Here is a 25,702-nt window from a genome sequence, read left to right as displayed (position 1 = left end):
CATTCCGTCCCTCACGCACATGCTGAACGCGGGCCACGCACCGTTTACCGTGAAGTCGTGGCCGTGCTGCCCCCACGCGTTTCTTCAGGTTTGTGCGGTTGTGGTAAAAAGTAAAATTGTGAAGTTACTTTTGATTGCCATCTGCCTTGCTTGGGAAATGGTATCTGAATACCCTCCCAGGCCATCACTGGCTGCGACTTTAGAACCAGATTGGTCCCTTGGCAATAAAAACAGGTGTTTGACATGCCATAAATACAGTTAGGCAGATGGAACGTTGAGAATAAAGAAAAATGCCCCTCACCGACTCATTTTAGTTCCCATCATCTTGTTCTTCCTGAATAACCAACGACTGTCAGTAGAAGGTTGTTTATGGGAGAACAGGCATGAAAAAGGGAAAGAAACAAACTTTCACTTATGGCTTATGAAAATGTAGAAAATGGATAAAAATAGAAGGATAGAAAGCGGGAATTATGCAAGGTACTGAATTCTTGTACATAGTTATCAACACGTCAGTTACCCTTAGCTTTGTACTCACTAGTGTCTTGATTGCGATGGCATCTAAATGACGTGTCTTCATACCTTTGATGAACACACTTATTTAAAGCTCTCTTCGCTTTCTGCAGGATTTTCTGGATTTTATCACCTTTCATGACACCAGATAATCTGCAACAATATTTACAAAAATATTATGTTTCAGAATTTTGTAGTAAGAAAATGTCACTTATTTTTACATTTCTCTTCTACATGCAAAGCATTTCCAAACTGTTATTATTTGGGCTGATGCATTTTCCCCTTGGGGTTATTTTGAAGAAAGAGAGGTTTCTGAGCCTGACAACGTGTGACATGTTAGTTTCAGGTGGTTTACTTCCTCTGCACAAGTCAGAATACTTATTAAAAAAAAAAAAAAAGATACAGGAAAATCTCTGAGGCTGTCAAGCTACAAATATTCCATGAGCACCTGCCTCCTACTACATGCAGTCTGTGTGTTTTTAGAAACTTCAAACGTGGCAGCCGATCTTCCTTAAAAATTACGTGGTGTTTTCATTCAAAATGGTATAGGCACATTGGAAAAAAAATCTGTACATACATTAAAAAACAAAGGAAAAGTGTCGTCACAGCATCTCCCATGAGGTGAGGAATACTCATTATCTGTTTGGTGCTTGTTTCTTTCCGTGTATATACACAGACGCAAAAGTACCTCTTGTTCTTTAGTACAACAATAGATTTGGTTCATACTTTGTACAGAATAGATATTCCTGTGTAACTTTTATTTTATCCCATTCATAGCATATCATAGCAATCATGTTTTGAATTAACTTACTCTTTTAAGTTGCCCTTGTCTGAACACATGAACACTCAGCAGATCGCTGCCTGTTCGGGGTCCCTTAGCTTCTTTGTGATCTCTGTGCATCTCTTTGTCCACAGCAGGTATTTCTGTAGGAGAAACCAGTACAGGTTGAAGTGCCAGCTCAACGGGGAAACCAGATTAAAACTCCCCAAGGTTCTAGGCAACCTGCCCTTGAAAAAAGGTGGTAACAAGACACACTCTCAGCAGTTGGACAACACGGTTCTCGCCACCTTCACTAAGAACAGACAGTGTCAGTCTTTTCAGACTTGGGTGATGAGGTAGGCAGAGAGAAACCAAGAGGAAGTGCACCTTGTTTTAATACAGAGAACACATTAATCTTCAGGTGGGTTGGTTTTATCATGCGAAGGATCCATTTTGTCCAGATTCAGAAACTCAGGCCCTAAGCTCTGTGTTCTATTTTAATTCTGTATGAATGTGTTTCTTTGCTTCTTAGTGGTAGTGGGGGGGGGGGGGGCTGTGTGACATTCCTTTTGGTATTTCCATCTAGAAGAAAACCTCTGCCCCATGACTGGAAAGGGGCGGGTGTTGGGAAAAGACTCGCACGACCTCACCTTCATTCTCATCGGTCCGAGAGGGAAGTTCTCTCACCGGGGATCTCCAGTTGGAGGGCATCTGGCGTGGCCTGTGTGCAGACTCTTGTTCCTTCTCGCTCAGAAGCTTACTCTGCCTTCAAGCAGACTTTCTCTCAGCACCTCTTCCACATGCAGGCACAGGAGGCCCGCCTCCTTCTGCTTCTCTTCTTTGCACAAAAGATGTCACGAAGATTGATTTTTTTCACAGGTCCAGCTTTGGCATCGATGTTTGGAACTTGCTCAGTTGACTCTAGTTTTTCCAATGACGGACTTTAAAGTTTAAATGAGGGTGGGGGTCATTGGGAGGTGGGAAGATTCTTCAAGTCTAATTTATCTTCAGATACGTAAGACACCCTACAGTTTGCAGATGCAGACTTGACTGAGATATTCACATGCCTTTTGTCTGAGCTGGTCATTACGAGAGCAGAGGCAGAGTCTAATATCCTCAGTCCTCAAAATACTTGAGCCACATAGTTGCTGTGCTTCTCCGCGATTAATCTTTTTTAGGAGATTTTACTGTGCTGATTTCCTCTGCTCACACCCAAAGGGTGTCTAACTAGAGGGAGGTTTCTACATTAATTCAGATCGTGTATCTGTGACCGACAAGTCTTCAGCATGGTGCGATACTTGAATTAATATTTCTAACTTGGAGATCGTAAAGAATACTTTTTCTGGACTTAAAAAAATTGTATTATTCCTCATGGTTCTTGGGTTGTCAGGGCTCAGCTGGGTTTCCTTTCTTTTAATTGAAGTATATTTGACTTACAATGTTGTGCTGGCTTCAGGTGTACAGAAAATTGATTCAGATTCTTAAGATTCTTTTCAATCAGAGGTATGACAAGATATTGGCTATAGTTCTCTGTGCAACACAGCAGGTCCTTGTCATTTATCTATTTTATATCTAGGTGTGTATATGTTAATCCCCAAATGCTAATTTACCCCCTCAACCCTTTCCCCTTTGGTAACCTTAAGTTTATTTCCAACGTCTGTGAGTCTATTTCTATTTTGTAAATAAGTTCATTTGTATCATTTTTTAGATGCCACGTATACGTATTCTTATCTATGACTGATTTATGTTAACACTTAGTGTGACAATCTCTAGGTCCATACATGTTGTTACAAATGGCATTATTTCATTCTTTTTTATGTTTGTAGACACACACACATATACACACCACCTCTTCTCTATCCAGTCATCTGTTGATGAACATTTAAGTTGCTTCCATGTCTTGGCTACTGTAAATAGTGCTGCTATGAACACTGGGGTGCATGTGTCTTTTCAAATTAGAGTTTTCTCTGGATACATGCCCAGGAGTGGGATTGCTGGATCGTATGGTAAGTCTGTTTTTCTCTTTTTAAGGAACCTCCATACTGTTTCCCATAGTGGCTGCACCAACTTTACATTCCCACCAACCATGTAGGAGGGCTCCCTTTTCTCCACACCTTCTCCAGCATTTATTATTTGTAGAGTTTTTACTGACGGCCATTCTGACTGGTGTGGAGTGATACCTCATTGTGCTTCTGATTTGCATTTCCCCCTTAATTAGTGATGCTGAGCATCTTCTCCTATTCCTGTTGGCCATCTGTGGGTCTTGTTTGGAGAAATGTCTATTTAGGTCTTCTGCCCATTTTTTAATTGGGGTTTTGTTTTGTTTTGATATTGACCTGTAAGAGCTGTTCATATGTTTTGGAAATTAATCCCTTTTGGTCACATTATTTGCAAATATTTTCTCCCAGTCTATAGGTTGTCTTTTTGTTCTGTTTATAGTTTCCTTTGCTGTGCAAAAGCTTTTTGCTGTGCATAATAAGTTCAATTAGGTCTCGTTTGTTTATTTTTGCTTTTATTTGTGTAACTTTAGGAGACTGATCTAAAAAAATATTGCTGCGATTTATGTCAAAGAGTGTTCTGCCTATGATCTCCTCTAGGAGTTTTATAGTATCTGCTCTTACATTTAGGTCTTTAATCCATTTTGAGTTTATTTTTATATATGATGCTAGAGACTGTGTTCTCATTTTATTCACTTACATGCATGCAGCTGTCCAGTTTTTCCAGCACCAACTTATTAAAGAAACTGTTTTCTCCATTGTATATTCCTGCCTTCTTTGTCACAGATTGACCGTAAGTGTGTGGCTTTATTTCTGGACTTTTTATCCTGTTCCATTGATCTATGTGTCTGCTTTTTTCTCAGTACCATGCTGTTTTGATGACTTTATCTTTGTAATGTAGTGTGAAGTCAGGGAGAGTGATTCCTCCAGCTCCATTCTTCTTTCGCAAGAGTGTTTTGGTTATTTGGAGTCTTCTGTGTATCCATACAAATTTTAAAATATATTGTTCCAGTTCTGTGAAGACTGCCATAGGTAATATGATAAGTGATTACACTGACTCTGTATGTTGCCTTGGTTAGTATGGTCATTTTAAGAGTATTTTTCCAATCCAAGAACACAGTATTCTTTCCATTTGTGTGTCCTCTTTCAATTTTTTATACTTTTCAGAGCACAGGTATCTTGCCACCTTAGGTAGGTTTACTCCTAGGTATTTTATTCTTTTTGATGTGATGGTAAATGGGATTGTTTCCTTAATTTCTTAGTGTAGAGAAATGGAATAGGGTTGTGTGTTACCTTTGTATTCTGCACCTTTACCAGGTTCGCTGATGAGCTCCAGTCGTTGTCTGGTGGCGTCTTTAGGGTTTTCCACGTATAGCGTTACGTCGTCATCTGCAGTGACAGGCTTAGGTCTTCTTTTCCCATTTGGATTCCTTTTCTTCCCTGACTGCTGTGGTTAGGACTTCCACAACTCTGTTAAACAACAGTGGAGACAGTGGGCATCCTGGTCTTGCTCCTGGTCTCAGAGGGAGTGCTTTCAGCTTTTCGCTGCTGGGAGTGATGCCAGCTGTGGCTTTGTTACATGTGGCCTCTGTTGTGTTGAGGTATGTTCCCTCTGTGCCCACTTTCTGGACAGTTTTTATCATAAATGGATGTTGAATTTTATCAAAAGCCTTTTCTCCATCTATTCTGGTGATCATATGGTTTTTATTCTTCAGTTTGTTAATGTATATCAGATTGATTTGCAGATATTGAAAAATCTTTGATCACAAAGTATGATCCTTTTTAATGTACTGTGGGGTTCAATTCGCTAGTATTTTGTTGAGGAATGCTGTGTTTTGCCCTTTTAGTATACGTGTGTGATAGCTTTGTCTGCTTTTGGTATCAGTGTGATGCTAGCCTGACTTTAAGAACTGAGTTTGTTAAGCATTATCTGCTAGTCCCCACCACTGTCCCAGAAGACTCGTGTGGATGCTTACAATGTACAACCAACCAAGTGCAGACTCTCCTTTACCAATTCAGCCTGCAGTTCTGACTTGGAGGATAGTTCTGCCCATGCTAATTTTGTGCTGAAATACATTCTCAGTCCTTATTTGCGTCTGGGCGTTCTCCTTCATAACAGGTGTGGGAAGGCAGTTCTAAAACCTGGATTTGCTCTCCCTCAGCATCTGACACCTTGCACAAGGTCCGTTCTGAAAGCCCACTTCTATTTCAGCTTGTCTTACCCCTTACGCCCCTCCTTCCGATTTGTAAGCACCTGGCCTGCTTGCCTGTTAATTAGGTTAATGCCCAATTAACCCTGGTAAGAGTGACACCCAACTGCCTTAAAATTCTCCTCATTGCTAAAAAGGCATACATTAATTCATATGTGCTAGAGTGGGTTTCTAAAAAGGGAAACTTTGAAATTAAGGAAGGACTAACACGCACTGGCTGGGGAAGAAGTAGGGAAGACTACGAACCGGAGAAGACATCTCCGGGCAGGAGGAACAGGATGTAAGGGGTATCTGGAAGGAGGTCATGCTAATGTGTCATGTTTCTCTGAAGCATCTTCTACGTGCAGGGTGGTGACCAGGGGAGATAAGACTAGGGCGTGTCCTGGAAACCAACCTGTCCCGGCCTGGCCGGCCTCAGGAGTGTGTGATGCCTCCCTGGGCAGTGGAGAGACGCTGATTCCAGAGCGTGGAGGGAGGGGGGCGTCAATGTGACATTTCAGGAAGGTAAATCTGAAATCATGGAGCGGGAATGAGAAAAGAGGTGAGGAAGCAGTTTTAGAGATGAGCGAGTGTGTGACAGGGTTAGACACTCTGAAGTCGAGTCACAGTGGAGAACAGAGAGAAATCACTGAACGGCTTTTCTCGTAAGGCCACTTTGGTCATTCAAACCAACCCACCCTGAACAAAAAGAATGTTTAAAAAGCCTGGACAAAGTTACTTTTAAAGACTTCTTCAGAGCATCAAAGAGCTGCAAAGACCCTGTGGAACTGCGAGACCAGTCATTTTGGGGAAAAGCCTAAACCCAGAGAAATCAGGTGAGTATTGGGCCCTTCTAGCTGCTTTGGCCCAGACATGAGTGGCTGATACCACAAATGTGGGTTTGCATCTGAGTGTAGCCCTTGCCCTGCCCTGGGGACAGGGTGACCAAGATCTCGTAAGAGATGCTTCCATCTTTAAAGTGGGGCCTCCTATCGGTGAAAATCAGAACTAAACCAGCCTAGTTCCACTGAAACCACAGCATGCAGAGGCGGCTTTGCTTTGGGCTAGAGCAGAGGAAGGGCATGATTAACAAGAACAACAAAAATACGCCCTTGGGAAACGGGTCTAGACAGGATGGATTTGCTTTTGTACATGGTTGGCATCCGCTTTGAAACTAACCCAGCTGGGAGTTCTGCGAAGAAGGTTAGGTTTGAGGACTCAACAGGGATGTGCTGCCTTGGAGGGATAGAACTATGGGAGTGAGGAGGAGGAGGAGAGGACCAGACGGAAAGATGCTGTAGGGCGTGCCGAGATGGAGGACCAGGAGACGGGGCGTATCAACTTCTCCTGGAGACAGGTTCCTGTGCACGGGATGTGAAGTGTCCTCAGGAGAAACCATTAAGGGACAGCGGGAAACCGGTTGGGGAGGCAGCCAGGTCGCTCCTGGTGGGAGCTGTCAGAAGCCTGCAGCTGCTGGGCCAGAGGCACAGAGCCGGGGCTCAAGGATCCTGCAGATCAGGGGCACCATCGACATAACAAAAGAGGAGGAAAGTCCCTTAGGCTTGTGTGATCCCAGTGTGCAGGGAAGTGAGCGGTAGCCAGCTCCTCAGAGAGGCCAAGCAGAGACTGAAGAGGTCCAAGAGGACTGGAACTCATCTGTGACCCCAGGGAGCCGTTTCAGGAAAGCCCTGGGAGGAGGAAGCGGGATTTAAGGGAGGAAAAATGAAAGGGTGAGAACTGAACACACAGAGCAAGAGGAAAGTCCCTGCTGGGCTGTTCAGCAATGAAGTACGGCGGCAGGAAGTCCCGTGTTGAGGGGGTACTCTCAGGAGAAGTGCTCTCCACAGAGTGCATCTGAATACGGTCACAGCCCCAAACGACTGCTAACAACTCACGTTTGTAGAAAGCCCCCATCGCGCTCCGACTGGAAATAAGTCTTACTAAACGGCGTTCCGTAAGTGCGTCACGTTTCGTCTGCTCTGGGAACAGAGCCCTGGCAGCTCGCAGGTGAGGCATGCTTCAGTTCCAGGGAATCCTGTCTGGAAAACTCCGGGGAGGGCTCTTCAGGCGCGCAACACTGTGGAATCCAGAAAACAATTACAGGAAATGACTTTGCACACACTTTGGTTTTGCAGCTGGGTAATCTGCACTTTTAACTCGAGCATGAAGTCCATGAACGAACTAAGACTTTCATACAAGCTGTGCTCTTTCCTGCCATCATAGTCTTTCCTCCCTCTGTCTCTCCCTCCTCCCACACAACAGGAACAGCTTACCCTTCGGTCCCCCAACAGCAGCAGACATTGCATGTGTCTTGACCCCACAGTGAGACGGAAGGGAGAGGGCCCAGAGCACGCCTTCTGGGCACTTGGTGGAGTCCAGGGAAAACAAGCATCTACCCCAACTAGACCCAGGAGAACGCACCACTGTGAGGTCCACAGAGATCTGCCAGACCCCTGCTCCAAGGCCCCTCCGGCGCCCAGGTGCTGCCCTTCACAGGTAACAAAGAGCATTCCCTTGGTGACACATAGCTGCCTGAGGTGAGCTGACCGCCCTGGTAACGACCGAGCGCGCAATGCCGGGAGGCCTGGCCCCCAGCACCGGGCGCAGCCCCGGCAGAGTCCTGTCGCCCCACTCCCTCACGACCCCTCCCTTCCCCACCGTCTCAACGTCAGCCACTCAGACACTTGTGCACAAGCGCAGCCCGCCCTCGGGGCTCCCGCAGGCACCCCTCCGTGTGGCCTGCTGTCGTCTCTGGCAGCGCCACCTAATAAACCCCTTCGTACTTTCATCCTTTGTCTTGGTAAGTTCTTTACGGCCCGCGCACCAGCCTGCTGGCCCCCACGACGGCTCTCCCCAGCCCCTCACGGCCCCGAGCCCCCAGTCTGCCGTCAGGGGTAAGCCGCAGCACCCCAGAAGGCCGAATTCCTACCCGGCTCTCCAGCGCCGCGGCTTTCTCCGCTGCCGGAACCCCCAACCACAGCTGCCTGCCGCCTGTGGCTTCTGCTAGCTGTCTGCTCTTTCCGGCCCTGACGCCACGGTCTCGTGCAGAAACACACTGGATTTCAGGTGCCACTGGGATGTTTGCTTCTGGCCCCAGACTTCAGCACTCTGGTCCCCCCACGCCCTGTGTACCGGCTTCAGTGACCGGAGCGCCCTGGCCGCCCGCCCCGCAGCTGCTCTCGTCACTCCACGTCCTCTCGGAGCCCGGAGCCGGCTCACCATCGATTTCCTCCTGCAAGTGAGAACACGTCACTTCACTCCCGAGCACATCCCACCGAAAAGCAAGCAGAGCCCAACAAGCACTTTAAATATGTGCACTGCTGTTTCCTTTTCAACCAACAATCTGTCTTGATTCTGTAGCGTTTTCCCCAGTTTATAAATTGCCAAGCAATCAGAATATCTCATAGGCTTCTCACGTATTTCTCTTGCACACAGTGGTTACTTGTTGAATTTTTAATCCAGTTAGGAGAGAGACGACCGGACAAAAAAAGTGAAAAGTTTCTATTTTTTGTAACATGCACTACTTCAAGGTCAAGAAAATTCCGTATAATACAAAGCTTAATAACTCACGTAGGTTGAAACACATAATCGATGAAATCACATCATCTTTTACCCACTCAAATAAAGCATGAGCGGATTTATTTTGATGATATTTCTATTCATTGATCCAACAACTATTTTTTAAAGCTGATAAGCTCTGAGTACGCTAAGCAGGTTGGACTGGGTCCCTGTTCTCAGGGAACTTCTATTTTCTGGGAAGTGAGTTTAGGAAGATTTCCAAGGTTTTAGAAACAAAAAGAGAAAGAAAAGAAAATGAAAAGAAATCTCCCCAAGAGCAGAATTATAAGAAACAGTGTCATCTCTCCAACACCACACTGACAGAAGACACTGTCACTGCTTTGGAATTCTGATAGTGTCCTCTTTTTTTATTTTGCGGGGGGAGGTAATTAGGTTTATTTATTTATTTTTAGAGGAGGGGCTGGGGATTGAACCCAGGATCTCGTGTACGCTAAGCACGCGCTCTACCACTGAACTGTACCCTCCCCCCCAATAGTGTCTTTAAATTAAAAATTACATTTTTTCCCCTCAAAAGGAGCATATCTTTAAGATTTTTTTTCTTCCTTACCTTATATAATGATCCACTGTCCTTCCACGAAATGCCTCCTTGAGGAAGGGGTGTGACTGTCAAAACCTCACAGTAGTGACCACCCGCATCGTGAGACTGACCAACGCCAAAGCACTCGCTTCCAGGAATGCTTCTGTGACTCTGCACGTGTGACTTCTGAAAGCGGGAGAAAGTCTTGGAAGGTTCCAGGCGCCCTGCTGCGTCGGCATCTTGAACCTAGTATAACTGGACTCTCCGTGAGCCGCAGGCGCGTTTGTCTCGTCCGATGAGCGCATTAGCAGCGCAGGCACAGCAAGAGATGCGTTGCTTTCATTTTTGACGGTACTGCCACACACAAGTTCTGCAGTCACTGCTCGCTGCAAAATAGAGGTAAATATACTGAATCTCCAGGACAGCGCCTGCAGCTGAACTGTATTCAGTTTTATTAAAATGACAGTAAAATTGTGATGTTTACCCAGCGCTCCTGACAGCACTTCTGTCACTCAGAGGGTCTCCTGCAAGCCCCCCCCCCCCCGGCACTTCTCTGCCCTCCGCCCCTCTCCCCAGGCTCGCAGTCACCACCACCTGCCTCAGGCTCCACATTCACTTCATCTCTGTCTTCCAAAGCTGCCTCTCCTCTTTTGATTTTTTTTTTCTTCTTTTAATGGACAAGAGTCTGAAACTAGTGCTATGTCTCAAAAAAGCAACTAATTACAGAACTGCATATTTGTGACATTTTATGTTTCCCTGTCTCCTTTTTATATCTTTAATTACATTTAAGAGTTTCAGGAATCCATTACGTACCGTAATCAAACATCATCTTGCCTGGTGCGTTTACTCCTCTTTTAAATCTGGATTTCTCAAATGACTGCTATTTTTATCTGTTTAACTCTGTCCTCTATAGCTCTCCTGGACAAACAGATAGGGTTCAGTGGTTTGTCTGCAAACCCCTGCAAACCGTCCAGTGACGTGAGTTGCCTAGTTAACCATATTTATTCTCTGACAGAAAATAAAAGAAAAGACAGAAGCAAGAGCCTGGACTTTACAGACGGACAAACTCAAATTCTAATCCTCTCTTAGCTTCTGCTTCACTCTAAGCCATCTCCTGAACAAAAATGTATTCATCTTGAGAGGGAGGGTCTAACTCAGCGGTAAAGCGCATGCCTAGCATGCACAAGGTCCTGGGTTCAATCCCCAGCATCTCCATCCAATAAACAGATGAATAAACCTAATTACCCCTCCTCCTAAAAAGATTAATTAAAACAATAAAATTTTTTTAACAATTAAAAAAAAAAAAACCCCAAACCTAAATGCATTCATCTATCAGATGAACATAGGACTTACTCTGAAGCTGTTATGAGAATGAAAAACATGAGAGAAGTTGGCAGCGCAACAAACTGGTTCCCTGTCCTGTAAAACAATGTTTGCAGGTTCTTCTTCAAAGCAGGGACACCAACCCAGGCCGACATGGCTTCCTTTTTTCCTCTCATCCTAAAATATGGATCAGTGCCTCTGTAGATTTTTCAATTAAAAATGCCATTAGGACCCTTGGGGACCAAAATGCCAATCAACTGTTTCTCTACAGCACACAGACCTCACTCCTGAAGTCACCTTCACATAAGGACAGAAGAACTGAACTGAAAAATAGGTTTCAAATTCCTCTAAGTATAAGATGATTTGTAACAGAAGGCGGTGTTGAGTTTGCAGAACTCTGACGCCTTTGTTTTTTAAAAGATGTATGCCTAGACAAGAGGTAGGAGGGCCTGTCACAGAGAGGCTCGCTACAAACTTACACAAGAAGGAAACATCTTCATCTGTTACTTCAGGAGGGAAACAGAACTGTCTGTGAACTAGTTAAACTCACTCCATAGAAACGTAAGGAACATTTCAAGGAGAAAAGGGAGGGTCATCTCTTCTTAGGTGAAAACCTTATTGCTAAGTCAGAGAAACAAAAAAGCACATTTTCCCTCTTAAAAATTTCTTACGCTTCACCAGTGGAGATTCCACAGTCTCTGTGAATCTCCTTCCATGACATCTCGGTGGGTGCGAGCAAGGAATATGGAGGAAGATGTCCCTGGATACCTCCATGACTTTGGCTTTGCTGTGGCCTCGGGCAGGTGTACGGACCTGCGTTATATCCGACACCAGGTGCTGAAACAGAGGCAAAACCAGGGCTCACGTGTGCTCAAGAGAAGACGGTTTACAAGCTCAGCATCATTACTACCAATCACGTCTTTTCCTATAATGGGATGGAATGAATCAATAGAGTTGTTGTGGTCATTTGTCAAGATTTCAGATCTAAATAATGATATTCCCTAACATTGTCAAGACAGTATGGTAACAGGAAATAAACGTGGAGCTTTACAATATTTTAAAATTATGTAAATAGTTTTGACAGGAACTAATGTTTTGAAACAAGAAGCCTGGAGATACACAAGCACACCAAGAACAGGGGGCTTTACCAAGCCCTCCATAAAATAATGAAAGTATTGATTAAATGAGAGAATTCAATGATGCCTAAAGGAAGTCATTATCAGGGAGTGTCTCTGCTAAATTCAGACATGTGCTTCATTTCATTACTACTACAAACTAAAGGAAAATAATAAAATAGGAAGCAACATAATTAAGCTCTTACTGTATTTCCATCTAACCCTGGCATGGATATGCGACAACAAACGATGAGCAAAACTCAAACGATCCTACCTTTTAAAAAATGGACACTCCGAGTTCAGCATGATGAGCTGGAAAGCCAAGTCCCAGGAGAGCTGTGTGCACAGCGGGTGACCCCTTCCCATCACCGGACCATCTTCACCATCACTCTGTTGCTGTGAGGACAGACGTTTACCAACACAGAAGGTCTACTGGCTGTTAGGCAAAGTATTTAAATTGTAAGCAAGTGAATTTACAGAAGCAACCATCTGACTCTGTTTATTTCACAAATTTGAAACAGAAGTCTATAAAGTTTATGTGATTGATGTTTAAGGGATAAAATTTAGAATTTACTCCTAAAATCTCATGAATCTGTTTCAAAACTGCTCTTGTCCATGTGTATGTAATTTTGACCTTTATTTCCAATAAAATGGCTGTGAAACGGAATCTATGTGCCTTTTGCACACATCCTAGACTTGAGAACACTAAACTCACATGCATTTATTTTTAAACCTCTAAGAGTGTAAATATTAACATTTACCAATATACTAAGTGAAATATATAAATGTGATAAAACAAGACATGTCATGGTACAATGAGCTCTAAGGTTGAATTATATTCAGTACAGTGTGAACCACGATTTTATCAGACACTTGAAAGCATTTTGAATAAAAATTAAGCATCAGTATTCTTAAGCAAGAAATGTGTATACCAATGTTTTTTTTACTGATTAGTTCTCTTTTTTGTTTTTTAATTTGAGCTGGACTCTGCCATTCATTTCCTTTCAAAATTAGTGCACGTGGAGTGGTATTGCATTTAGTGTTTTGGTTGATGTTTTACTTATTTTAATCACCCTAGGAAAGGTTATTCATAGCATTTCCTCTCTTTTTTCATTTTTCTCTATTTGTAATAATCTGAAATTTATTTTAAGTAATTCTGTCTAGTTTTATCTTTTTTTCAAAATCTTTTTTCAACTTCATAAAAAGTGAATGTTCCAATTCTTTACCCACTTCCATCTGCACAGAAAGAAGCTTTAAAAAACAAGGACTCTTAGATGGAACAGAGTTTGATTTGCTCAAACATGTGATACTAAAATATGTCAAGGACAAAATTTGAAAGCACCCATCAATTAGGATTAAACGTCAATGGAGGTATCAGTCATGAATATTTATGAGCTGAATGAGAGCATCCAAATATATCTGAAATGTACTTAACAAAATGTATTTTGAAATGCAAAGATAACTGTTTTCATTTCCTAGACTTTGACAGAAGAAGTCAACAGAAATAAAAGAAAATGTAGAGAATATGTACGCTGTGATCAGTAATGTTTGTTAATAGATACAAATTAAATGGTGCGTCCCAGGGGCAGACAAGGCTGTTTCTGTTTTTGCAAGTGTATGCATGCACCTTCGTTCACCAAAAGGATTATATGTTAGGTGATAAAGGATGTTAAACTAAGTTTTTAAACATATGATTCTGAAAATATTCTTTGTCCTGAACACGAACACACACACACACACACACACACACACACACACACACACACACAGTTTGATAACAGTATGGTAATGACACTACCCTCACCAAAATAGCAGCGGCAAATGATGGGAAATTAGCCTTTTTCACCCCAAAAGGGGAAGTTTAAATACCCTTAGGACAGCCATAAGCCATTAAAATTCACCCCCTCTACCTACACCCTTTTATATTAGCTGCAGGCATTTTCTTCAAAACACTGAGCTGAAATATCTTTTTAAAGTAGAATCCACAGCTTTTAAGTTAATTAATGCCTAAATAGCTGGGGACTGAACCCAGGACCTCATGCATGCTGAGCAGGTGCTCTCCCGCTGAGCCATACCCTCCCTCCGACTCCGCTGTGTTTCAGACGTCTCCATAGATTTGCCCTTTCTGGAATATCCTCAGATTGCAGTCACGCAGCGTGCAGCCTGTCCCTGTTGGTCCCTTTCACTTGGCAATGTGCATTTCAGCTTCCTCCATGTCTTTTCATGGCTTGATGGCTCATCTCCGTCTACTGCTGAGTGACGTTCCGTTGTCTGGACGGCCCACAGTTTACTTCTCCATCCCCTACCGAAGGACACCTTGGTTGCTTCCCGTTTGGGCAGTTGTGAATAAAGCTGCTGCAGGCACCCACGTGCTGCAGTTTCTTGTATGGATGTAAGATTTCAGCTCCTCGGGGTAAATACTGAGGGGCACACTTTCTGGTTCATACGGTGGCAGGATGTTTAGTTTTGTAAGAAACCATCCAACTGTCTTCCGAAATGGCTGTACCTACTGCTCTGCATCCCCGCCAGCCATGGAGGGGAGTTCCCATGGCTCCACACCCTCGCCAGCACTTGGTGTGACCACTGTTCTGGCTTTTCAACATTCTAACAGTTGTGTAGTGCTGTCCCCTTGTTTTACTTTGCAATATAGCCTAATGACGTGATGGAGAACGCTCTTTTCATACGATTATTTGCCGTTTGTATACACTCTTTGGTAAGGTGTCTGTTCAGATATTTTACCCATTGTTTGTTTTCTTAGTGTTGAGTTTTAAAAGTTCTTTGTATATTTTTGATAACAGCCCTTTTCCAAATGTATCTTTTACAAAAATTTTCTTCCAGCCTGTGGCTTGTCTTCTCATTCTCTTGAGAGAGTCTTTTGCAGAGCAGAAGTTTTAATATCAATGAAGCCCATCTTATCAATTCTTTCTTTTGTACCCTGGTGCTGTCTTTACCACGTTATCACCAAATTCCAAGTCATTTCGACTTTCTCCTATGTTACCATCCAGGAAGCTTCTGTTTTTGCATTTTACATTTAGGTTTATGACTTGACTTGACTTTTTAGAAGGAGTGAGGTCTGTGTCTAGATTCACTTTTTTAACATGTGGCCATCCAGTTAGTTGTTCTCACATCATTTGCTGGAAAGACTCTCTTCCCCATTGTACTTCCCTGACTCCTTTGTCAAGGACCACCTGACTACGTTTGTGAGGGTCTGCTTTCAGCTCTCTGTTCCATTTCACCCATTTGTCTGTCCTTTTGCCAGCACTACACTGTCTTGGTCAAGAAGTATCTTTTTATTCCAATGCTCGCTTACATATTCGCTATTTCCCCTGACTTCTTTGCCTTCAAGGAAGGCATCAATAAATAAATATTTTTAAATGAATAAATTGGATGTCGGGTTAAAGAGGAAAACAAAACATCAGCGGCATTCATTGATCCGTCTCGTGTAGAAGCATGATGTGCTTGGAGCACGAGGGGGAAGTGGCTCAGCGGGAACTGGCGGTGATGTTGATCACAAGTGGGTAAATGTTGACACAAAGGGGATGAGGTCAAAGGTGGAGTTAGAGACACATTCATACTCATAAAAGTTTTCCACGTTAAGCAAACCAACAGAAGATCAGTAAGATTCACTCTTCTTTCAGCTTAGTTATAAAAAGGAAAAGAAAAGCAAACAAAATGGAAAAAGCACAGCAAACTATAGATAAAAGTAGGAAATTGAGGACAATGTGAATCAACAAAAGAAAAAAAATTGGCAAATTAATAGAAACGTGACAGTTGAGGATATAACCTATTTTCCTGCTCTTGACAGATTAAATGTGAATAATATGATTTAATTAATTGATGTATATGAAATTGTGTGGCTCCAGGTCTATTTATTAAACAACCAAATTTTCACAATTTAGTGTAATGCCAAATATTGAAAACCCTTTCTTCTAAACCAATTTATTGCCTTTGAATATACTCAACTTACAAATTTAGTAAAATCATTTTTAAGGAAAATTCATCTTAAATATAGTAAATGAATCTGAATCAATTTTTCCCTTTAATTTTTTTTCTCAGGCAGCGCTGCTTATCTGAACTGCAAAATATTAAAGTGATTTTAGTGACCATTTTCTGGGAACTCGTAGTAATGTAGATGCACAGAAGAAAAATCACTACCTCGGGGCCTACTTCTTTCAAAGAATCTGGGTTTAAAAGGGCTACGTGACTTTCCACAGCTACACTCTTAGGCACCGTTACTGAGGAACAGATGCTGAACCCCCACAGCATTAAAATGAACGCTTACCAACACAACATGATTTCCTTTATCTATGAAAATGTGGTATTATAATGTCAAGTGTTGTTTACCATATCAACTATTGAACTTTCAGAAGGGTTATTTATTTAAAACCCTTTCAGGCCTTTAATCCACCAATGGTACTTCCAGAAAATGCAAAGACTGTCAGGTAAATACACAAAATACACATTGAGGGATTTGGAAATAACCTGTTCATAGTAGTAAGGACTGAAGCAAGCTAATGTATAATAAGCGGTGCTTGTAAAGCAGCCACTGACACCCAGGCAGCTTCCTGAGGTGGCGCCTGCTCCTTATCATGGTCACCTCAGCATCCCTGCGGGGTGGGTGTGACTGCCTCTGCCTTCCACACAAACTTCTTGATGAGGAATCATTCAGGAGATAAGGGATGTGCTTCTTGTTACAAAGCAAACGGACAGGCTGAGAATTTGAATTCCCGGCTCCCTAACTCCATCTCCACCTCCTTCACCTCCTCCACTGCCTAACTGAGAAGAGCAAGCAGAGCAGATGGCTACGGCGGTGCGCACCGCGAGGCCCGCGCAGATGCGTGTAGGTGCGTGGCCCCTGCACGCCAAAGCACTGGAAACATCTTCGCAGAGAGCCATCCAGTACTACACAGGCTGTCTCTGATAGCTGCTTCTCCTCCCTGTTCCTATACATGCAGTCTAATTTGTCTCCCGTAAACACCTCACACCAGTCAGAATGGCCGTCATTGAAAAGTCCACAAATGGTAAATGCTGGAGAGGGTGTGGAGAAAAAGGAACCTTCTTAACGCTGTTGGTGGCAATGTAAATTGGTGCAGCCACTATGGAAAACAGTACGGAGGTTCCTTAAAAACTTGAATTTACTGCATGATCCAGAAGTCCCACTCCTGGGCATACATCGTGAGGAATCGCAAATTTGTAAAGGTACACGCAACCCAATGTTCACAGCAGCACTATTTACAATAACAAGGACATAGAAGCAACCTAAATGTCCATCAAGAGATGACTGAATAAAGAAGCTGCGGTATACATCAACAATGGAATACTACACAGCCATAAAAAAGTAATAAAATGCCACCTGCAGCAACATGGATGGATCTAGAAATCATACTAAGTGAAGTAAGCCAGAGAAAGACAAATATACTATGACAGCTTACATGTGGAATATAAAAAGACACAAATGAACTTATTTACAAAACAGAAACACTCATAGACATAGAAAACAAACTTACAGTTACCACAGGGGAAAGGAGGGGAGGGATAATTGGGAGTTGGAGATGTGCAGATAGTAACTAGTATATACAACATAGATAAACAACAAGGTCCTACTGAATAGTGCAGGGAACTATATTCAGTATCTTGTAGTAATGTATAAGGGAAAAGAATAGGAAAAATATATATATATAACTGAATCACTATGCTGTACACCAGAAACTAACACAACACTGTAAATCCACTATGCTTCAATTAAAATACTTTTTAAAATGTTAGTTGTGTGTGTATTTTAATTTCATAAAAAAGACAGCTGAGCATATTTATTTATTATAAATAAGCCCAGTAAATTAGTCTTCAAATCAATCAGTAAAGTAGACAAAACCCTGTAAAATTTAATGAAAAAGCAGGAAAGATGGCAGAAGAGGAAATCAACAAAATTAGGCGTGGGAAGCAAGCTGAGTATGACAGAGGCAGAGAAGAGATGAAAGATTTGTAAGGCAATATTATGTACAGATCCCTACAGATAAACTGGAAATGTTTAGAAAGGTGGAGAATATCCTTCAAAAGTATAAAATACCAAAATTAAATAAACGATTTTAGAGGTAGTTGGAAATGCGTATAAATCAATAAAAGAAAAAAAGAGAAAAAGAGAAAGAAAGCCAAAAAAAAAAAGAACTGATAGTCACAGCTCTGGGGTCACATAGATTTCCTGATGAGTTTTCTGAGTTTATTCAAGCTCAAACAATAAAATATAATTAATCCGGTGTATACATGTACACACACACACAGGATGGGGAGTCCATTGTATCACCAGACGCTTGTATAACTCTGATGAGAAAATCTGATGAATACAGAAAAAAGAAAAAAAAAAAAAAAGCATAGTTCACAGCAGTACACTCGACTCTTCAAAACTTCCTTTCAAACCTTTCCCAGAAAACAGGGAGAACAGTTACAAATGGAGCTGTTCCTGTTGGGAAAGGAGAGGTGGGTGTGGGACAGCGAAGGCAGGGTAGCACCTGGAACCTCACCTCCTGTTCTGAGTCACTTGGCAAAACCCTGAGCGTCATTAGACCCACCTCATCGTCCCCTCCAGATGTGCACTTGTGCAGTCGTGCGCAGCTGGAGAGACACTCAACAGTCCACAGACACAGGACCACTAACCTTCCGGGGGGCCTTCCCGAGTGCACTCACTTGTCCACATGCCGGGAACACTCAGTCATCAAAACTGGCGTCATCGGGGGAGCTGTGAAGAATACTGATGCTACGGTCCCACCAGCAAGACATTCTCAAGGAAGCAGTCTTGAGGGTGGCCTGGGCAGGCAGATTCTTAAAATCTGCCTTAATGAATGCAGTGTGCAAATCTGAGAACAGCTTATAGGTCACCTAGGCCTCCTGATAAAGTGCAGATTCTGGCTGGCTCCCTGCGGGAGAGGTCGGTGATGAGGGAGTAACTGCCGGGCCATGTTGCTGCTGCCGGTCTGCAGACCGCACTCGGAATGGCAGAGAGCAAAGGAGTCTACCTTCTCCTCTCTGCAGTGTCCAGGAGCCCAGGTCCTTCTCCGCATCCTTGGCGTCATTTCGTGCCCTTCTTCCTACATCAGTGGGAAAACCCATGCTCGCTGGAGAGGGATTGCAGGAGACAGATTCCTCAAGCTCTGGCTGCAATCCACCCCCTTACCGGCCTTAATGCCTACACCAGCCACCCATCCCTCCCGTGGACTCAGACATGCACGCTCCCATCTGAAGAAATCACGTGAGAATGGACTTCTCCCTCCCTCCCGGTCTCTATGAGATAGTGTGGCTGAACTAGACCCCTCCCCTCGCCAACAGACCATGACTCTCCCATCATGACCCCCTCAAAACAGGAGAAAATAAGTCTCTTTCTCTTCCCATTTTCTGTTTTCACCAACTGCCCCAAAGCTGCCTCCTGACATTAAAGCCCCTTGGGAACAATGACTCCTTTGTTATCCTGATTTCTTTTTTCCGTTGTTGTCTTAAACCAGGGTTTCTCCACACCTCTCCAGTGAAAGTGGTCTTTTCAAGGACACTGTAGGCGACGCCACACTCAATCCCATGGACCTCCCAGCACCATGTGACTCTCCCGCCTTGGAAAGCTCTCCTTGAGTGAGAAGCTGACACCTCGCTCTCCGCCCTCTTCCTCCCTGTCTCACTGGGTGCTTCTTCCCAGGCTCCTCTGTCTGCTTTCTGGTCCTCACGACCTGTAAACGATGCAAGGGTCCCGTCTTCGCCTTCACATGTTTCTATTTTCTTATCTACAGATACTCCCTCCAGGATCTCATCCAGCCTGAGGTCTTGGAACCCCACCTCTATGCTGATGATATTTCTATCTTCAGTCTGTATCTCTCACTTAAATGAAAGATTCATGCATTCAGCTCTTCTCCCCTAATGGTTCTACACGGATACACAATACTCATCTCAATCTCTCTTCCCAGCTTGACTGAGACATAACTGACATATAACATTATGTGAGTTGAAGATGTACATTTGATGATTTGATACACATACATAACAGCGAAATGATTATACCGCGACAGGGTTAGTTAGTGCCTCCATCACCTAGTTACATTCCCTTTTTATGGTGAGAACCTTTGAGATTTCCTCTATGAAGAGCTTTCAAAGTATATAAAACAGTACAGCTAACTAAAGTCACAATGCTGTCCGTTAGACCCTGGAACTTACTCATCTCACAGCAGGAAATGTCTGACCAACATCCCCGCATTTCCCCAGCCCCGAAAGCCCCAGCAACCACCCGTCTACGCTCTGCTTCTGTCACTTCTGCTTTTTACGATTCCACATATACGTGAGATCCTACCGTATGTCCTCCTCTGCCTTCTTTCACTTAGCATAGTTCCCTCAAGGTCCACCCCTGTTGTCACAAACGGCTTATCCAACCATGAGAAAGAAGGAACCACTCACCTTAATCTCAACATATCAAAATCTGATGCCCTCAAACTTCACCAATGTCATAACCACACACACACGGAAGAAGAAAAGATCCTTACTTCCCTTGCAGCCCTGTCCATCTTAGTGTCAGCTCGACTCACACAAGACTCAGAAACTGCCTGAGCTCTTTCTTCACACCCTCTCACCCCTTGTTTCATGAAGTCCTATGGCACCCGTCTTCCAAGCACACACAGGTTCGCTTCCTCCACTTCCCCCTCTAGAACACCATCATTGCTCTCCTGGAGGACAGCAGTCACACTGTACCTGGAGTCCTCGCTGCACGCTTTCCCTCGTACAGCCTACTGCCACCACCGTAGGCAGAGACACACAGCACAGGTAACACCAGCCTCGGATCCAGCCTTGCAGCAGGTCACCGCTCTCCTGCCAGTGAACATCCATGTCCTTGAAAAGCACCGCGGCCCTACATGACCCTCTTCTGTGAATTCTCAACAGTCTAGTTCACACCACCCATCCCAAGGCATCCTGTAAGCCCTTCTCTGAGCCTTGAACACTCCAGTCACCCTTCAAGGCATGGGCGACGCCCGTTTCTTCTCAGAACGCTCCTCCCCAGAAAGCCACATGGCTCGCTCTGTCTGAGATGTGACCTTCTCCACGGGCTCATAAAACAGGCAGGGACACTTTTCACCAAGTATTTCTCAGTATTTTGAATTTATATTAAGAAAACTGAAAGTCGTGCTGGCAATACCAAGTGCATCTCGTTCTAATGAGACATTTATCTTGCTAGCTATTAAGACAAAACCTGTTGGAGTGGTGCTTCTCAAATTTAAACGCGCCATGAAACACCTGGGGCTCTTGTTAAAATGGAAATTCAGATTCAGTGGCTCCGGGGAGAGGACCGAGGATTTGCATTTCTGAGATGCTCCCAGGGGATGTCCATGAGGCAGCTGAGCTACAATGTGAGTAGAAGGTCCTTAGAGGGTTTTTTAAAAAACGTTTAGAAATATGAAGAAATACTGAAATATAAGAAGGAAAGTAAGCTATCTTGTGCTCTCCCTACTCTTAATTTACCACTGGTAACATGTTGGAATATTTGTTTTTTCTTCATATGTAGAGCTTGGGTATCTCTTTTATGGTTCATTAAAACAATAAGCAAGCACAAAGCAAGCAGCAGTCAGCCAGCGCATCGGCGCTGAGTATATAAAAGTAAGCGGACACTGAGCCCCCCACCCTGCCCCTGGTTCAGCGCACTTACAGCGACGGGAGTGAAAGAGAAGGCAGGCAGAGGGCAACACTCCAGCTTCCGTTGCTCGGATGGGACAAGGCACATACCGCCCTGTAAACCTGTAGGCTTTGGCAAGTGCCACCACTCAACATTCCGTTCCACGCATTAAAAACCCAGACAAGTTTAACAACAGCTCACAATCAACTCAGAGAACTTTGCACGTAATTTCTCCGTAACATTCATAGACGAGTTTTATCACTGATACTCCGGCTGCATAATGGATAATTGTACGGCGAAGACAGACACAGTGTCAAACATCATGGGAACTCAAGAAAAGCATTTCAGGAAGTTCAGTCTGAGTGAGCACACACATCTTGTGGTATTTTGCTTGATTTCCATTATGGAAACAATTTTATTCCGTGGATAGACACTATTACCTCAACTATGACAACCATCTCATTAAAATGGCATTACGTTTTAGCATCAAATTGGATGTTCTGAAAATTGATAAAGGAGCTAATTCATTTCTTTGTTCAGAAAAACAGTCTTTGAACAATGGTTTAACTGGGGCACTGTAAGTCTTTTTTAATGTTTTTGTTTCTGGACATTGCAGACAGCAGTGGCCGGACAGACAAGACACGTACAAGAACCACAACCCCTCTCTCCTCACACTACACTGGGGCTGCTCACTTGTCCGCTGACCTCCTTAGCATCCACTCCTTCGCTTCATACTCATGAACTGCACCTCTGCTAACTGTCTGCCACCGTGCTAGCTGACCCCGGGAACAGAGAGACGATTAAGGATACTTCTCTACCTTTGAGGTTCGCAGTTGAAAAAGGAAATCATGTAAGTGGTTAAGTATTAATTCCTCAAGGGAAGGGAGAGGGAATGGAACTGTAGTATTGTGGGCAGAGACTGACCAGACTGATCTGCCGGAATCTTGGTTTTAATAGGTCTTGAAGGATTAAAAAGTTACCAAGTGTATTCTAACTTTTTCATTCTCTTGGGGTAAACAGAGGAATTTGATGTACGTGCACAGTATGAAAAGGCCTGGAGACAGTTTCAACATGGCCAAGGTGGAAACAGTCGGGGGGGAGGGGTGTGGAAAAAATGAAACCTGAGAAAGTGTGAGGCCAGATTTTGACAGACTTTCTTTCTCAATAGAGAGCTTTCCTAGAACAAAGGGACACAGTTTTGCCCAATGGCACCAACATTTAAAAGGGACAACACTTTCAAAGTTTATGCAAATTAAACTATTACATTTACAAATGACAGTGCGTGTATTCCTTTGGCAGCGTAGGGGGAAAAAAATACCTGCGTCTGGTGCCTACTCACAGGAAGAGTAAGAGAAAAACACCATTAGACGGTGCCCCAAAATGAATGCATCCTTCTGCGAGTCATTCTTCTTGTGGCAGAAAAGCCAGGCAGAAGTTGGAAGCTGAGGTGTTTCTAGAAAGCAGGAATGTCTCCATCTCTTTCATTTTGTAAAAACGCTTAGTTTAAATCTATCGTAAAGTTTTGAATATATTTAATAAAACTGTCTTGCTTGCACTTTGATGAAAACTAGCAATCCTTCCCATCACTCTTCTCCACCTCTAGAATCCAGAGTCATGCTGTTTAAATTACTTTACCTGTTTCTTCAGGTATTTACTTTCTATTTTTCAAATAGCAAGCAGATGCTACCTTTGAATGTTTCAGCTTTAGAAATTATCTACCTATTATTTATTGACTTCTGTCTGTTACCACTTCCCCTCAAATACTTTTCTTCTCCTATCTCTACCTTCATACAACCATCACAGGTATTAGCTATTCAGTATACTTTGTTTATATTATTAAAGTTGTCTATCTATTATTCACAGCCAAACCAAGTAATGCACAGTGATTGCATGCTCATTGTACAGCTCTTTGGTTTTCCTGGAATTAGTAATTGTTTTTACTTATAAGCTTGCCTAATTTTTATTTAGTTCTTGTTGAGTTATAACCAATTTCTCCCACAGAAGCATACATCTGTTCCCAAAAATATTCAGACACATCTTTGTCATCTTGAACCACTGGATAGACTGTCTCCAGACATGGTATGTAGCTCCCATACTGATATTTCTCTTCACATTAACTTTTGCAATTTCTTTGGCTTCTCTCTCATCTTGACACTTCTCTCATAGACATTACGTCTTTACCTTCAACTGTTTCTCTTTTGGTAAAGCATACTTTTTAGTACTTCCTTCAGAAAAGAGAATATTTTTGAGATTTTTCAGTATCTGCAAATACTTACATTTCAGACTTGATCGATAATTTTGCTCAGTATTGGATTCCAGGTGAGGAATAATTTTCTGATGGGTTTTTGAAGGTGCTGCTCCACTGGCTTCTAGTCTCAAGCATTTCTGTTTACAAAGTTCCATAGCAACGTGATTACTGATTACTTTTATGTCAAGGTAGAGTTTCTTGACCTTGAAAACTACAAATTAGGTTAAATTCTTCATTCAAAATCATCAATAGTCCAGTTCATTCCCCATCTGTCTACCAGCAGCTGACAGCAGAATTCCTCTCTCGAGAAACAGATCAACCCACAGGGAAAGAACTTTGGATGCTTTGACTGGTGGTACCATAGCAAAAATCCATGGTCTCTACTGAGTTACTGTATTGTGAAGTCCACCATAAGAAGACTAAAGCTCAAGCTGACATTTTAGTGTCACTCTCGAAGTGGACTGGTCAGTTCAGGATGACCAAACAGTGTAAGTTTTAACACGATGAATAGACCAAGCCAAACAAAAAGGAGCTAAAAAAGGAACTCAGAGGGAACAGAAATTTATTCTTAAAGGAAGGTGTCTCTGCTGTTTCTTCTTTTGTCTTCTAAAGTTGGATGCTTTGTGCATTAATTTAGAGACTTTCTTCTTACAAACAGAGCTAGGTGAGCATTACGGTATAAAATGTTAAAATATGACATCTTTCTGGACAAAGGTGAGGAATATCTACTAAAATAAAATCAGCATAAAGGTAAGATGCATTGGATGATCAAATGAGATTCACTGTGAAGTCTTACCTGGCATGGAACTTCACTAATAATTGGATGCTGATGACTGCAGACTTGCCTTCCCACACAGGCAATCTGTTCTTGTTTCCTCTGACACTCTGCCCTTGGTTTAACATACGCGCTCTCTTACTGAGTTAAGGGAACATCCTCCACACAGAAGGGAGCTACTGCTTGCATGAAACATCTCCTTTTATGCTCAGTTAGTTACATCGCTTCTGCAACAGCTCCTGGGGAGGATGTCCCTAAACTCAAATGATACTAGGTAGGCCAGTTACATTCTGTTGGAAGTGGACAGATACGGACTCTCCCATTAGGAACCACCGTTTCAGCGTCTGCCGAGAGGTCTGATAGTGATCTGATATTCTCTGGGGAGAATGGCCCTGGTCTCCTTTCTTTCTTTTTCTCAGTATCTTTAGTCAGAAAAGAAAATGGGTCCCCAGACGGCCACTAAGCCTTTCTTTTCCGTATATGTTAAAATTTCGGCATTTTTTTCTGAACTATTTTTCTTTTATTCTTAAATTTTCAAACATCAAAAAAATACAGAGAGTTAGTCAAGATTCAAGTGTTCAGATACCTTTAGGAAGTTAGATGAGCTAATATCAGTATTTTAAGACAAGCACAAGAAAGCAATAGTAGAAAAGTTTCCTGGGGACTTCTTGTAAGGAATGGGCACTTGTCCAAAAAAAAAAAAGGAGATTGTTCTGGACATACCCTACTTCTCTGTTCAACTCTATTGTCAAAAGGTCTGGAAATATCCATATTGCCTACTGGTGATGAAATAACTTCTGATTCCTTTTCACTTTAATAGTTGTTGCAGTTTCTCTTCCGCTGTTACCCTATACTTAGAGAATTTATTGGCCGCCAAATGGTCCACACGTGTTTTGGGTTATTACACCCACAGAGCGTTCTTGTTCAGCTTTAGCGCATGAAACCCACTGCGGCAGTCTCGGGCACTGGGAAACCGTATTCTCACAAACAGTAGCTGTTCCTGCAGTCAAACTGCATATGGGGCCAATGAATCACCAGACTTCTGACCTAGGAAA

General features: G+C 43.0%; 1 protein-coding gene across 14 annotated transcripts in view; it reads left to right on the top strand.

Moving 5' to 3' along the window:
- Positions 1 to 25,702, top strand: part of PNPLA4 (patatin like domain 4, phospholipase and triacylglycerol lipase) — a 72,654-nt gene that overhangs the window by 40,306 nt on the left and 6,646 nt on the right. For 2 of the 14 annotated variants that reach the window (XR_006728037.2, XR_012504615.1), the window contains 2 exons: positions 22,241 to 22,474; positions 23,626 to 23,703. The exons of 1 other annotated variant lie outside the window; for it this stretch is intronic. Coding sequence is in view for 10 of the 13 variants with exons in the window: in XM_010963973.3 (XP_010962275.2) it covers positions 7,719 to 7,952; positions 8,523 to 8,600 (312 nt within the window). In the remaining 3 variants the exon portion in view is untranslated. Of the gene's footprint in view, positions 1 to 7,718; positions 7,953 to 8,522; positions 13,517 to 16,046; positions 18,156 to 22,240; positions 22,613 to 23,625; positions 23,704 to 25,702 lie in introns of those variants that run through there. 11 more of the 14 variants (XM_074359115.1, XM_074359116.1, XM_010963975.3 and 8 more) reach the window with 8 other exon arrangements.

Source organism: Camelus bactrianus, chromosome X (genome assembly GCF_048773025.1).
Source record: "Camelus bactrianus isolate YW-2024 breed Bactrian camel chromosome X, ASM4877302v1, whole genome shotgun sequence".
NCBI classification, from domain to species: domain Eukaryota; kingdom Metazoa; phylum Chordata; class Mammalia; order Artiodactyla; family Camelidae; genus Camelus; species Camelus bactrianus.
Note: the sequence above shows the minus strand (reverse complement) of the source record. Positions and strands in the feature narration are given on the sequence as shown.